Source organism: Ovis canadensis, chromosome 11 (genome assembly GCF_042477335.2).
Source record: "Ovis canadensis isolate MfBH-ARS-UI-01 breed Bighorn chromosome 11, ARS-UI_OviCan_v2, whole genome shotgun sequence".
NCBI lineage: Eukaryota > Metazoa > Chordata > Mammalia > Artiodactyla > Bovidae > Ovis > Ovis canadensis.
In genome coordinates, this window is record NC_091255.1 from 41,835,764 (window position 1) to 41,849,423 (window position 13,660).

Consider the following 13,660-nt stretch of genomic DNA (forward strand, 5'->3'; position numbering starts at 1 on the left):
GTCTGGGGTGGTGGTATCATTTCTGGAGTCAAGTGGCAGTTGTGAAATTGAACAGAAATGGCTAGACTTGAGGGATATTTTTAGAGAGAAATGTATGACTCATCAAGGTGTAGAATCTGGAAATAAATCAGAGGAGCGTGTGGAAGATGACTCCTGGGTTCCTAGTTTGTTTGCTGGATACTAAACTCTGAAAAAGAGTTTGATTTGAGACTTGGGAGAGTTGAATACCAGTCCAGAGTAAGACAGAGAATTTGTAATTTCTTTGTGATGTCTAGGTAAAAGCATTAAAGGTACATGTATGAGATAGAACAAATGGTGGGAAAGACCAGTATTACAAAAAATTAAGTGACAGAACCTATGTAATATTGTCCTAGAGCTTTGCTGTCCAGTGAGGTAGCCACTGGACACCCCTGTGGTTGTTAAGTTCTTAAAATGTGATTGCAATCTTCCCTCCACCTGAGCATCCCGCATATGCGGTTTCAACCAGCTGTGGGTCCAAAATATTAAAAAAAACCCAGAAGGTGCCCCAAAGCAGAATTACACACCATGGCAACTATTTACACAGCTTTTGCATTGTTTGTACAGCTCTTCAGACAGAAGTTTTATTAGGTGTCATAAGTCATCTCGAGATGATATGAAGAGTACTGGAGGATGTGCATAGGTTGTATGCAAACACTACGCCCTTTTATGTAAGGGACTTGAGCATCTGTGGATTTTGGTATCTGTGGTGGGGTGTAGGGGTTTTCCTGGAATCAGTACCCCGCAGACACCAAGGGACAGCTGTCGACCAAGTTGAGATGTGCCAAAATGTGAAATAGCAAATTTTGATAACTTAGTACTAAAAAAGGTAAAACACCTTGTTACTAGGTTTCTGTGTTGGTTATGTTTAAAATGGTAATATTTTGCACATATTGAGTTAAATAAAATTATTGTTGAAGTTAATTTTACCTGTCTCTCTTCTTACTTCTTTAACGTGGCCACAAGAAAAATTAAAATTACAGATGTAATGTGCATTAGGTTCCTCTTTGGATGGTGCTGTTCTAATATCAGCTCTCCTGGGTTAAAAAAGCAGAGACAGGACTGGTAGAAATAAATCAGAATGTCATCTTTTATGGAAATGTTTTTGATTTAGTTTTATTTTTTAATCTATCTTTTTCAAATGTTGTATGAATTATTTTTGGACATTAAAAGCTTTTATGCTTTCTGTTTCCAAAGACTGAGGCAATTTGAGCTTTCCCTTTTGTACTTTTTAGAAAACTTGTTTTCCCAGTGCTGTGGTACTTCAGGGAGGTCATCACAGGAGGATAACCCATCCTAAACAAGTACTTTCAAGCATGGCTTCTGTCACCACCTGACACATGTTCATTATCAGATTTTTATGCTGTATCATTATCTTTAAGGTGCTGAAAATAGTTCTGATACAGAAAGTGCTCCTTCTCCTTCACCAGTTGAAGCTGTCAAGCCTGGCGAAGACAGCACTGAAAATGCGCCGCCTCGAGGGACTGCTGAGGCCGCGGCCGAGCTGGAGGCCACCCCTGACGCCGTGCCCAGGCCTTCTCCCTCGCCGGCAGCTGCGAGCACAAAAGTGGCCGAGGATGACAGTGTCGAAGCCCCCGTGAACGATAGCATCACAGTGGACACGGCCGAGCCGATGGAGGTGGAGCATGAGGAGCGTGGGGCTGAAGGCACTTCTGCTCTTGACCTCCCCTCGGCCACCAAGGCCGATGCTGTGGATGTTGAAATGCGGGTTCCAGAAAGCAGCCCATCCAGAGTTGAAGGGGACCCCAAAGACAAAGACCTGCAGAGGAGTGGCGAGAAGCCGGAGCTTGGAGAAGACGATCTAGGGGTGGCCCAACAGCTGAGTGCCCCGAGGCCTGAGCCCCTGTCTGACCACGATTCCAGCGCCACTTGCAGTGCGGACGAGGACGTGGACGGGGAGCCCGAGAGGCAGCGGTGAGGCTCCCTCCTTGACCTCCCCCGTCTTTATTCTGCTGGTTGCAGACTGAACCCGGGGTGGTGCTGGCTGCCAAGGTTGCTCCTGTGTAAATACTGGCCAGTGAGAGAGTCTGTCTGCTTTTACTGTTGGGTTCTGATGCTGGTCACCTGATTAACCAAAAAGAACTGTGTGGTCGTTATTTTTTAAAGAAAAAGACTTTAACTTCTTTCCATATCAATTGTTAGGTACATCCCATATGATAGCAGAGAAGGGCGGTCAGCTCCCAGAGCTGTGACCAGAACCGCAGTTGCCTGCTGCTGTGGTGGCCGAGCCATGTGACTTGGTGGTGAAGGGGCAGGCAGGAGGCGGGGGCCCCAGCTCTGCCCTCGGATGAAATGCCCTCGGAGCAAGGCCTCAGTGCCTGCGTGTGAGATGTGAGAGATGCTGAGGGCGAAGATGGGGACTGGAGGAAAAGTGTGTTAGAAAGCATAATCTGATTGAAGTTAGAGGTGATTGTAATGGTCACCTTTTTGTATCACTTAAAACTGTAGATGATTCATATTTGTAATTTAAAGTGCAGGTATGATACAGATTAAGTACTTTTAGTCAAATTAATATTATAAATATATAATCTTTATGTTTTTTATAACAATTGCTGTTAACAAAAATAAATTTTTATAGGAGTAGATACTGCCTTCTTTAGTATACTCAGTTTCTTGGGTGTTTACTTTTCCCTGAAAGAAATGCAGTAACCTAGAATCACAGTACCTAGAATCATTTGTTCCATGTTAAATTGATTGGTGCACACTGTAGAATGAATTAGACTAAAATGTCATTTAACCAGAAACCCAACTCAACTCTTTTTTTCTATTTTCCCCCTTTTTAATAAGAAAGAGGCTCTCAGGAGACAGCCAGATTCTGCTCAGAGCTCTGCTTCTGTAGTGTGTTCTGGTGTCACTGTGTTTTCGGTCCATTTCCAGTATATTGTACATCTTATATACTAAAGAATGGGACTTAATACTAGAATGATATTGAACATAACAATCATGATTTCTCCAAGGAGATTTTTATGTGGTAGATTATAGAATTTTAATCAGCAAAAATCAGAAATAATATAGGGCTCCTACTTAACCATGGTTTTTCAGAAAATTGAAGATTCTAGCATTCTTTTTCTCATGTCTCGATACTGTGGATTTTGACTGTTCCAAACTTTAAACATAAATGGGTTCATAAACATAAATGTATGGTCCCTTTTTAAGCATGCTTTACTGAAATATGTCATCTAAAATAAGAGTTATGTGTTCTGTACTGTTGGCTTTAGTGACTTATTTATAAATTTATGAGTGAAGGGAAAATTAGGATGGCAGTAATCATAAAGGGGAGGAGCACCTGAGGGCCGACTGTGATAGTGGTCATGAAATTCTGACGTTCCTTATCAACACATGGTAACACTCTCTGGACGATCCTCTAGTTCACTTCGCTTCCAAGCTGGCAAAATGACACTTTCTGTTGTTTGTATCTTTAGTATTATCTTGATTCTTTGGTAAAAAGTTGTTTTCTTTTACACATTCTCGTTTTCCTACACATTCATACCTTTTCACATGTTCACCTCTCCCAGTAACTGACAACACTGGGAAATATGATGGCGCCTATAAGGTATAATGTTCCAGTTACTATTCTGGACATCTTTTACTCAAGTGTGTGTCCTGAAACTAAGTGAAGTGGTGTGGTGTGAGGTGGCAGAGGGTGAACAGGGAGCACAAACTGGGTGGGGAGCACGGGCAGCCATGTGAGCTCAACCTGCTGTTGCCTCGTGGGAGTGCTGCCTCTGGCGCCGTTTCTCCCCAGTTTTCATGAGAAATCAGGAGTCTGGAATTATGGGTGAAATCTTTTTGTCATTTTTATTTCTTTATTTCTGGCATTGCTGGGTCTTTGTTGCTGTGTGCAGGCTTCTCTTCTCTAGTTGTGGTGAGTGGGCCCTGCTCTGTGTTGCAGTGCATGGCCTTCTCAGTGAGGTGGCTTCTCCTGTTGTGGAGCTCAGGCTCTAGGCTCAGGCTTTGGTGGTTGTGGTGCTCGTGAGCTTAGTTGCCCTGTGGCATGTGGGGTCTTCCTGGACCAGGAATGGAACCCATGTCCCCTGCATTGACAGACGGACTCTTTATCACTGGACCACCAGGGAAGTCCCTGGGTGAAATTCTTGATTTTAAAATGATGGTGGTTTATTCAGATGTTTTAAAAAATACCCTCTCATCTTGGCAAAACACTAGTTTGTAACCTATGTTAATGGTAAATTAGGACCTGACATTCTCTAATGGCCCTTGTTCAGACTGTTCTGTTGGTTAGATGCAGATGAATATCAACCTATAAATTAACATTAGGTTTCTTTACCTGAAAATTTAGCCTTGTAGATTTTTTCCTTAGTATTCAAATATGTAAGGTTAATGTGATGTGTGTGTGTATGTACATGTTAACTTACAAGGAATTATGATGATTGTATGTTTAAAAGTCTTGAATAAGAATATTTTGATTAGTCATTTTTAATTGCATTTTCAGAATGTTTCCTATGGATTCGAAGCCTTCGTTGTTAAATCCCGCTGGGTCTATACTGGTCTCATCACCCATAAAACCAAACCCACTGGACCTGCCTCAGCTTCAGCATCGAGCTGCTGTCATCCCACCAATGGTAAGTTTTCAACGTGAATAAGAAAAGTAGAGTTGAAAACAAAGACCTTTAGAGACATTTCTTCTCTTCAGTGCTTGATTTTTTTTTTAAAATTGTAGTAAAAATCACATAACATGAAATTTACATCTTAACTCTTAACGTGTGCTGTTCAGTAGCGTTAAGTATATCTATTAAACCATCACCCTCCCCTGCACCCAGCAACCTACACCTTTCTACTTTCTGTTTTATGAATTTGGCTGCATACATAAGTAGGCTCATAATACAGTGTTTGTGTTCTTTGTGGCTATTTTATTTCACTTCGCCTAATGTCCTGAAGATTATTCATATTGTGGCGCATTTAGATTCTCCTTCTATCTTAAGACTGTGTGTATAGACCACATTTGATTTATCCATTCATCTGTTGAATGCATTACTTTTTCAAATGAATTCATGTGAGAATTGAAATGATCCATTTCCAGTTAAGGAAAAAAGAGAAATGTAGTGCTCTAGCCATAAATGTTACTGAGTTTTGTGTTTGTTTTGTTTTGCTACAAAATAATAGTAAATATGAATAACTAAATAGTATATCTAGATGTTGAATGTTTAGAATAAATTATAGAGGTTATTGTTAGCTTTAGTATACAGTTCCAAACCTAGTTTTATTTGCATTTTATCTTATTAATCTCTGTGAATTTGACTCCCTTTTGATCCTGAATTCTGGTATTGGGTATTGATCCTTAGTTATGTTCTAGCTCTTCATTTCAGAGGATAAAAATTTGTTCCCTAGGTCACATGACAATATGTAAAAGTTAAGTGTGTGCCTCTGATAAATAGGCTCACCAAAAAAATGATTAAACATTTGTTCATTCATTGATTTACCCAAATGGACATAAATTGAGGGTCTGCCGAGTTCAAGGTAACATTTTTTTATGTTTTGTGAAATGTCATGATCTCTGACTTCAGAAAATGTAAAGATTGCTCTTGATAATAAGACATAGAAAAAAATCATGTTTCTTTTTCTGCCTCAATTTTTAAAAATTCATTTATTATAATTGGAGGATAATTGCAATGTTGTGTTGGTTTCTGCCATACATCAACATGTACCAGCCATAGGTATATATATATCCCCTCTGCATAATAAAAATTTTAAAGAATTAAAATGTGATGCTCTGTTAGGTTGAAAAATATACTATGAGCAATTCAGAGGAAGGAGTACTTCCTGGTTAAAGAGACACTGAAAAATTCTTTGTAGGAAATAACGCAGTTCATTTTGCTTTATATTTATAGTAAAAGAAGGAAAAGGCACATTTACGTATAAGCTAAAACCCAAAGGCAAGAAAATTATGTGTGTATTGTGAGTGCAGTGAAAAATCCTACCTACAGCAGTGGAAAAAACTGTGGGTCTTTAGATAACAGGTTCTAAAAGAGTCTGCTCTCTGCTAGTCCCAGGATGCACATATTCATGACAAAGCAGCTTGGATTCTTTTCTTTATGAGGTGGGAGAGATAGAAAACAGAGAAATGTGCACTGTGAGAGAGGAGCAGGCAGCAGCAAGAAGGAAGGCAGGAGGGATGGCAGTGTGGTGTTGAACGGTGGGGCTGGCCTGTCTGAAGAGAACTGGCATCTTATGGAGTTGGTGGTGGAGGGGAGGAGATGAGTGAGACCAGGGCGGCTGCCAGACTTCTGGCTGAAGCTGCTGAGGTTCTGTTTTGTACGAGAAGCCAGAGCAGTGTTCATTGTAGCAAATGAGAAGCTCCATTTTGAATGTGAGTTTTAAGGTGCTTTGAGATAGCTGAGTGGAGTTGTTAAGGGCAGTGAGTGTGAAACTTGGAGAAAAATGTCTCAAAAATATTTGCTTAAAAAAAAATTTTTGCTTATGAGCCATTAACATAGAGGTGACGTTTAAATCCACAGAAGTGGGTGTGAGCACCTATGAGGGTCAGGAAGACGGTGGGCCAGACCTGAGCCACCAGGGGCTCAACGTCTTGAGTTAAAAGCAGATGGAAATACTGGGATTTCTGACTTTGATTTCTCTTAACACAACTTTTGGAGAAGGCAATGGCAACCCACTCCAGTACTCTTGCCTGGAAAATCCCATGGATGGAGGAGCCTGGTAGGCTGCAGTCCATGGGGTCGCTAGGAGTTGGACACGACTGAGTGACTTCACTTTCACTTTTCACTTTCATGCATTGGAGAAGAAAATGGCAACCCACTCCAGTGTTCTTGCCTGGAGAATCCCAGGGTCAGGGGAGCCTGGTGGGCTGCCGTCTATGGGGTCGCAGAGAGTCAGACACGACTGAAGCAACTTAGCAGCAGCAGCAGCAACACAACTTTGGGATTTATATCGTGTTCAAATCTGAAAGTAATTGTTTTAGCATTTTAAGCATAAAGCTTGAAGATTACTTTGATTTAAAAAATGGTAGAACCACTTCAAGCAGTCAGATTATATAGAAATAAGGGTTCCTTGCAACAGATGGTAATGGCTGCCTAGTTGGTGTCTGGCATATTTAGATTTTTTTCTCCCTGTAGGTTTCTTGCACCCCGTGTAACATCCCGATTGGGACCCCTGTGAGCGGCTATGCCCTGTACCAGCGGCACATCAAAGCCATGCATGAGTCAGCTCTCCTGGAGGAACAGCGTCAACGGCAGGAGCAGCTGGACCTAGAGTGTCGGAGCTCCACCAGCCCATGCAGTGCCGCCCGGAGCCCCGGCAGAGACTGGGAAGGTGGGTAGCGCACGCACCGCCCAGGACATGGGTGTAGGTGATGGGAAACAGAGCTGAATTTGAAACCTGGCTAATGGCGCTGTCCTGAACAGATACACTTCCTTACCTTAACCTTGGTTAGATTGTCAAGGGATATCAGTGTTTTTGATCACTGAAGGATGGTGGTGATGTTTTCAGTAGACTTCTTGTTAATGTGAATTTTGTGATGTTCACTTTACTGCTGATGATTGTGTACTGGCCATTCTTTCTGTTGCGTTCATCTGAGTTTTCAGAGTCAGTGAGAATTACCTGTCCTCCAAGCAAGTCAGGGAGATATTCTAAATCTCTGATATGATGAGATCAACTTTGTGTAGCACAGTCGATCAGACCTTGACTTACCCCTCACTATGGTCGTGGGCAAGCCACTTGACCTTCTCAGCTTTAGTAAAGTGCAAACAGTACATCTGTCTGTCTAATCTAGCTATATCTTTGCCTTTCTGAAAATGAATGCACATTCAGTATTGTTTTATAACACGTGGTTCAGCATTATTTTACATACAGTTTGATAGTTTATAGCAGTAGTATATTAGCATATGCATAGTGTAATAGACACCTTGAAGAGCGCTGTTATCCTGTGTGTCACTGTTGTTACTTCAGGTGACAGATTTGAGTTGTGCATGTTCTTTTTAGTTAGTGCATGATACACTTAATTTCTTTTAAAACAAAAAGAAAGGGAGCCATTACTCAATTTTAGTATATTCTTCTGTTATGGTTAGAAGATGACACCTAGTAGTCAGTAGTCTGTAGTAGTAGTCTGGTTGATAGTAACCGATGGGCTGCCTAGTACAACACACTTAGAATATGAGACCATTAAAGTCTTCTTTGACTATGGTTTCATTTTTTGTAATAATTCAGTAGACTGTTGGTAGTACCTTGTATAAGATAAGGGCTGTTAGCTATAGAACACCATGCATTTCAAGGACTGTTTAATGTAAAAGTGGAACTGTGGTGCTTAACTGACCCTGCTGACTCCTTGTCCCTGTCCCACCAGGAGTAAACGGTTAGTTACTGAACCTCCTGTGTCAGAGTTTTACATATAAGATTGCTAGTGTTTTAAATATAAATCTTAGACTATTAAAAATGTGAACCAGATTAATACCCACCACGGCTATATGTATCACTTCAGTTCAGTCACTCAATTGTGTCCGACTCTTTGTGACCCCATGAATCGCAGCACGCCAGGCCTCCCTGTCCATCACCAGCTCCTGGAGTTCACTCAGACTCACGTCCATCGAGTCAGTGAGGCCATCCAGCCATCTCATCCTCTGTCGTCCCCTTCTCCTCCTGCCCCCAATCCCTCCCAGCATCAGAGTCTTTTCCAATGAGTCAACTCTTCACATGAGGTGGCCAAAGTACTGGAGTTTCAGCTTCAGCATCGTTCCTTCCAAAGAAATCCCAGGGCTGATCTCCTTCAGAATGGACTGGTCGGATCTCCTTGCAGTCCAAGGGACTCTCAAGAGTCTTCTCCAACACCACAGTTCAAAAGCATCAATTCTTCGGCACTCAGCCTTCTTCACAGTCCAACTCTCACATCTATACATGACCAGTGGAAAAACCATAGCCTTGACTAGACGGACCTTTGTTGGCAAAGTAATGTCTCTGCTTTTGAATATACTATCTAGGTTGGTCATAACTTTCCTTCCAAGGAGTAAGCGTCTTAATTTCATGGCTGCAGTCACCATCTGCAGTGATTTTGGAGCCCCAAAAAATAAAGTCTGTCACTGTTTTCCCATCTATTTCCCATGAAGTGATGGGACCAGATGCCATGATTTTAGTTTTCTGAATGTTGAGCTTTAAGCCAACTTTTTCACTCTCCGCTTTCACTTTCATCAAGAAGCTTTTTAGTCTTTTCACTTTCTGCCATAAGGGTGGTGTTATCTGCATATCTGAGGTTATTAATATTTCTCGCAGCAATCTTGATTCCAGCTTGTGCTTCTTCCAGCCCAGCGTTTCTCATGATGTACTCTGCATATAAATTAAATAAGCAGGGTGACAATATACAGCCTTGACGGACTCCTTTTCCTATTTGGAACCAGTCTGTTGTTCCATGTCCAGTTCTAACTGTTGCTTCCTGACCTGCATACAGATTTCTCAAGAGACAGGTCAGATGGTCTGGTGTTCTCATCTCTTTCAGAATTTTCTACAGTTTATTGTGATCCACACAGTCAAAGGCTTTGGCATAGTCAATAAAGCAGAAATAGATATTTTGCTGGCTGTATGTATAATAGGTGCTAAATGAATATTTCTTGAATGAAAGTAGAAGAAATATTGTTAACACGTGAGCTTTTAGTATATTGCCTCTAGAGAATCCTTAATCCCTAACTCAGTAATTGACATAATGTGTACTCAGCAATTACATGTTAAAGGAATGATTTAAATGGAGTAGGATAAAAATGGATTTAGCAGAAGTACTTGTGTTTTGAGCATTCCAATGATGAGAAAAATCTGTCAGTATGAAAATGATAAATTGTAGAATAATTTAAGTCTTTTGATCTATTCCTTACATAAATGATTTAGAATAATTTTTTTGAAACAGAATTAAAATGTGGAAAAAATAACATTCAAATAGTGTTTTCTGAACTTATGCTAAAGCTTAGCATTATTCAGCTGACAACACCTGAATCATTCTAATATGTCTGTATAGTTGTTTTAAGAACTGAGGCTCTTTTGTTGATCTCCGTTACAAAGTGGGTTGTATTGGCACCCCCAAGTTCTAAGACTTCAGACTGCGAATTGCATTTCTCCATGATCAGTCACATTAATCCATGTGGTTTAGATCTGAATGGTATCCTTTTTTAAATAGTGATGCAGTGGTGTTAAACCCAAACTGTCATTATTTATGTGATCAGTATGACACCAAAGTGTTTGTTAATATGACATCACTTTGGTTCAAGGTGACTCTCTACAAACTGAGGTGGTTGATTACATTTTATTCCAAGGTTAAGTTTTGTTTTAGCTAATCTAGCTAGTATGTTCATCCAGTAATTTGTTTAACAAGTGCTGAAGGCTCTCCTGAATTTATAGCTATTTTGTAGTTTGCTTAAAGGATAATCTCCCAAATAACATTTATATGTTTCCAATTAACTCGCTTGTATGTAGAACGTTTGATAGGAATATTTTCTGTGCAGCATCATAGAATAGTTTATAGAATGGTAAATACAGTGAGAATGAGTTCTAACCATTACCAACTGGTGTTGTCCATGTGAAGTAGGAACACACTTCTGGCTTTTCCTTTCACAGGCTCATTTAGAAGGTAACAGGCAGCACCTGTTGTCCACCTATTGGATTGTATTCACCTTCTCTTTGAGACAGGCGGTTTAAATCTTTCCATTTGTAGAAAGGCTTGAAAAAGCCTCAGAGAAAAGTTGTTTTCATTTTCCAGTAACATTTACACAAGTTGACTCCTGCTTCAGTTGGAAACCTCTTTTCTGCAGTGAAAGAACTCAGACTTGACACAGGTAAAGGTAGTTAGAAGTGAAGTTCTAATGCAGGTTTTAACAAAATCCAATCAAAATAAGAGTTTATGCTTCTGTGCAACTTGTAGTTTATCTTTTTTATTTTTTCAACTGAGTACGTGATGACTAAATGGTTGTATTTAGAACCACCTAAAATTTCATCTTTTTATTTAACACTATTATGACAAGTATATTTATTTTTCTGCATGTTTATAAACTTACAAAACCATCCTTCACTGAATATATATAATGTGCTCTCATGTTAAATTGTCTAGAAAGGGAGACATGATTTTCTTTTGTAGTTGGTTTATTTCATAAATCTGCGCAGTATTAGGACACTTACTAATCAGTCAGAGAAGGAATGGGTAGCATCATCCTGATGGTGCCTCCAGAGGCATCTGAAATTTCTGCACCCAGTGCTCAGGAAGCCATCACTGCACTGCGGCTCAGAGCTCAGGCCAGGAACTGCACTGCTGTAGGAAAGTCTCCAACCTTGGTTGGGCAGTGAGGGTGTGAGTCTTTTGAGCCTCAGTTGCCTCCTCTGTCAAATGTTGTTAATGATCTCATTAGTCCTGAGAGCTTAACGAGATACTTCCTGTAGTCTCAGTGCTCTGCCCATAGTACAGATTCCTATTAGCTGAGGTTACTTTCACTGTTCCAGTTTTAAAAAATACCTTAATAAGCTAAAGAACATTTAATTGTGCTAGTCAATTCTCTACTTGAAACCAGTCACAAACCTTCCACTTCACAGTGAGAGGCTGGAGACCTTCTCTTTAGAAAGGACCTGTGAAGATGCCATGTCACTGCAGTTAAGGGAGAAAGGAATCAAGCAAGAGGGCTACTGTTGAAGGGAGAAGGCAAGTTATTTTTCAGAGGGGAAGACTATCCACCTGGGAAGCCTGAAGAATTAACTGAGAAGTTATTTGAGCTAAGAGGAAAGTTCATTAAGTTTCTCAGAAAAAATTGATATACAGAGATCTATGTTTATCTTTCTTATATCTGCAGAAATCAGTGTGTAAAATATATATATTTTTTCCCATATATACTAAACAGATGGTTTTCCTCACAACAAAATTAAAAAATAACTATTAAAATTATATGAAATTATGAAAAATGACCTATATGAAAAAATCAATGTTCCTCAATTGGAAAACTCAGTATAAAATGTCAAGTCTCCTGTAAATATACATCCAGTGAAAATTCCAGTGATACATTGGGGAGGAAGTACTCAAAATGATTTAAATTTAGATTTATCTGAAAGAACAAATGGATAAAACTAGGTAAGCAAAAGAATAAAAGATGAATGGGAATTTGTTCTGGCAAACATTAAAATGCCACAGTTTAAAGTGGTTTAGGTTACAGATGATTTTTACTTTCTTTTCTAAAATTATAGTATGTCAATTTTACTTCCTTTAAAGAAAGAAAAGATGATATATATATATAATATAGAAAATTATATAATTATATATATTTGTGTTTTTTCTTAATATGACTGCATATCTGATATGCCCTTGAAATCCTTAAAGTTTATCTTTATACTTCATGTGGAGGTAAATTAGTAGAATAATTTTCATTAGCATTGTTACAGTAAAATTCATAAGCTTGCATAGCCATTAAAAATGATTTTGATCTGCAGCTTTTGAAATCCTTCTTCCGTTTCTTGATTGCATTTATTTCTCTAATACCTAAGCAGTGGGCTTCAACAGGCTAATTATAAAAGTCAAAATTCTCAGCATTCTGGCCTCTAATTCAGGGTATACCTGAATTCATAGAATGGCTGGATAATCCGTTGTTTGCCTGTTGTGATCTTTATTGCATGTGAAAAGACTTGATTCTCCTAATGAGTGGACAGAGAAGTTCTCTGTGCTTTGAAAGAAGAAATTGTCATTGGATTTTTGTGGATTTCATTAGGTCAGAGTACTGGTGCTTACACAGAAGATTTGGGTGTGTAAGGTTTTGTAACCTAGACCTCTATAGTAGTATAGAGTTGGATCTGCCTCTGGACAGTGTGGGCTGGTCCTGTCACACTTGCTATTTCAATCTGGGTTTCTTCCCTTATGTTGGTAACTTTAACTTCCATAGGAAAATCAGTCGCCTATATGCCCTATGCTGAGGCCACTCGTGCTCTAGAGCAGGAGGCACAGATGCACAGTACCGCGGCCAGGTCAGTGTCACCATGTAGGCTCTCTCCGCAGCCCAGTGTGAGTGCAGCCCGCTCTAGTGGCCTGCCAGGTAAATACCGATCCTCCTGCCGTGGCTGCTGGCCATCCACCTACACTGCTGGCAGGGATGGTTTGTTTCCAGGGCACGTCCCCGCTATTTCAGAATTCCTTTCTTGTTTCTCTGCATCCCATCTTCAGTTGTGTTCAGTTGAGATTCACTGGGCCACTGGGAGGTTTGTGTTCATACCTGTGTACCGTGACATTGACTGCCTATTCTCCTATGAGTACATGTACTTTGTGAAAATCTTGAGATCCACCCCCTGCTAAGAAATATTCAAATGTCTAGGAGAGTCAGAATCAGTAAGTGTTTCTCAAATTATGCAAGATGCAAAGAGGAGATATAACAGGCTGTCAGTCATACCTATATATTTTCTAGAGTTGTAATATCAACTGTCCCTAAGAAACACCCTTCTTTTCACCTTCTGTGTCAGGTCCAAGGAGTGGTGCAGAGAGAGAAGAAATCACTAAAGACTGCTGTTTGCATAAGCTGAACAGAAATAGTCTGAAATGGACATCAGCCTGAAAGCTCTGGTTTGACAGGAAGTTGAGTATTTCAGTGTCACAGATACCATTTGTGACCTGAGTATGGATACAGATTTAATCTAAGTGAAAGAAATTTAA

At 40.0% G+C, this 13,660-nt stretch overlaps 1 protein-coding gene across 18 annotated transcripts in view; it reads left to right on the plus strand.

The window, feature by feature from the left end:
- NCOR1 (nuclear receptor corepressor 1) overlaps positions 1 to 13,660 on the plus strand; it is a 114,467-nt gene that overhangs the window by 69,995 nt on the left and 30,812 nt on the right. For 17 of the 18 annotated variants that reach the window (XM_069603416.1, XM_069603420.1, XM_069603426.1 and 14 more), the window contains 3 exons: positions 1,401 to 1,953; positions 4,490 to 4,619; positions 7,128 to 7,323. In XM_069603416.1, the coding sequence (XP_069459517.1) occupies positions 1,401 to 1,953; positions 4,490 to 4,619; positions 7,128 to 7,323 (879 nt within the window). The remainder of the gene's footprint in view (positions 1 to 1,400; positions 1,954 to 4,489; positions 4,620 to 7,127; positions 7,324 to 13,660) is intronic. The other variant, XM_069603432.1, reaches the window with a different exon arrangement.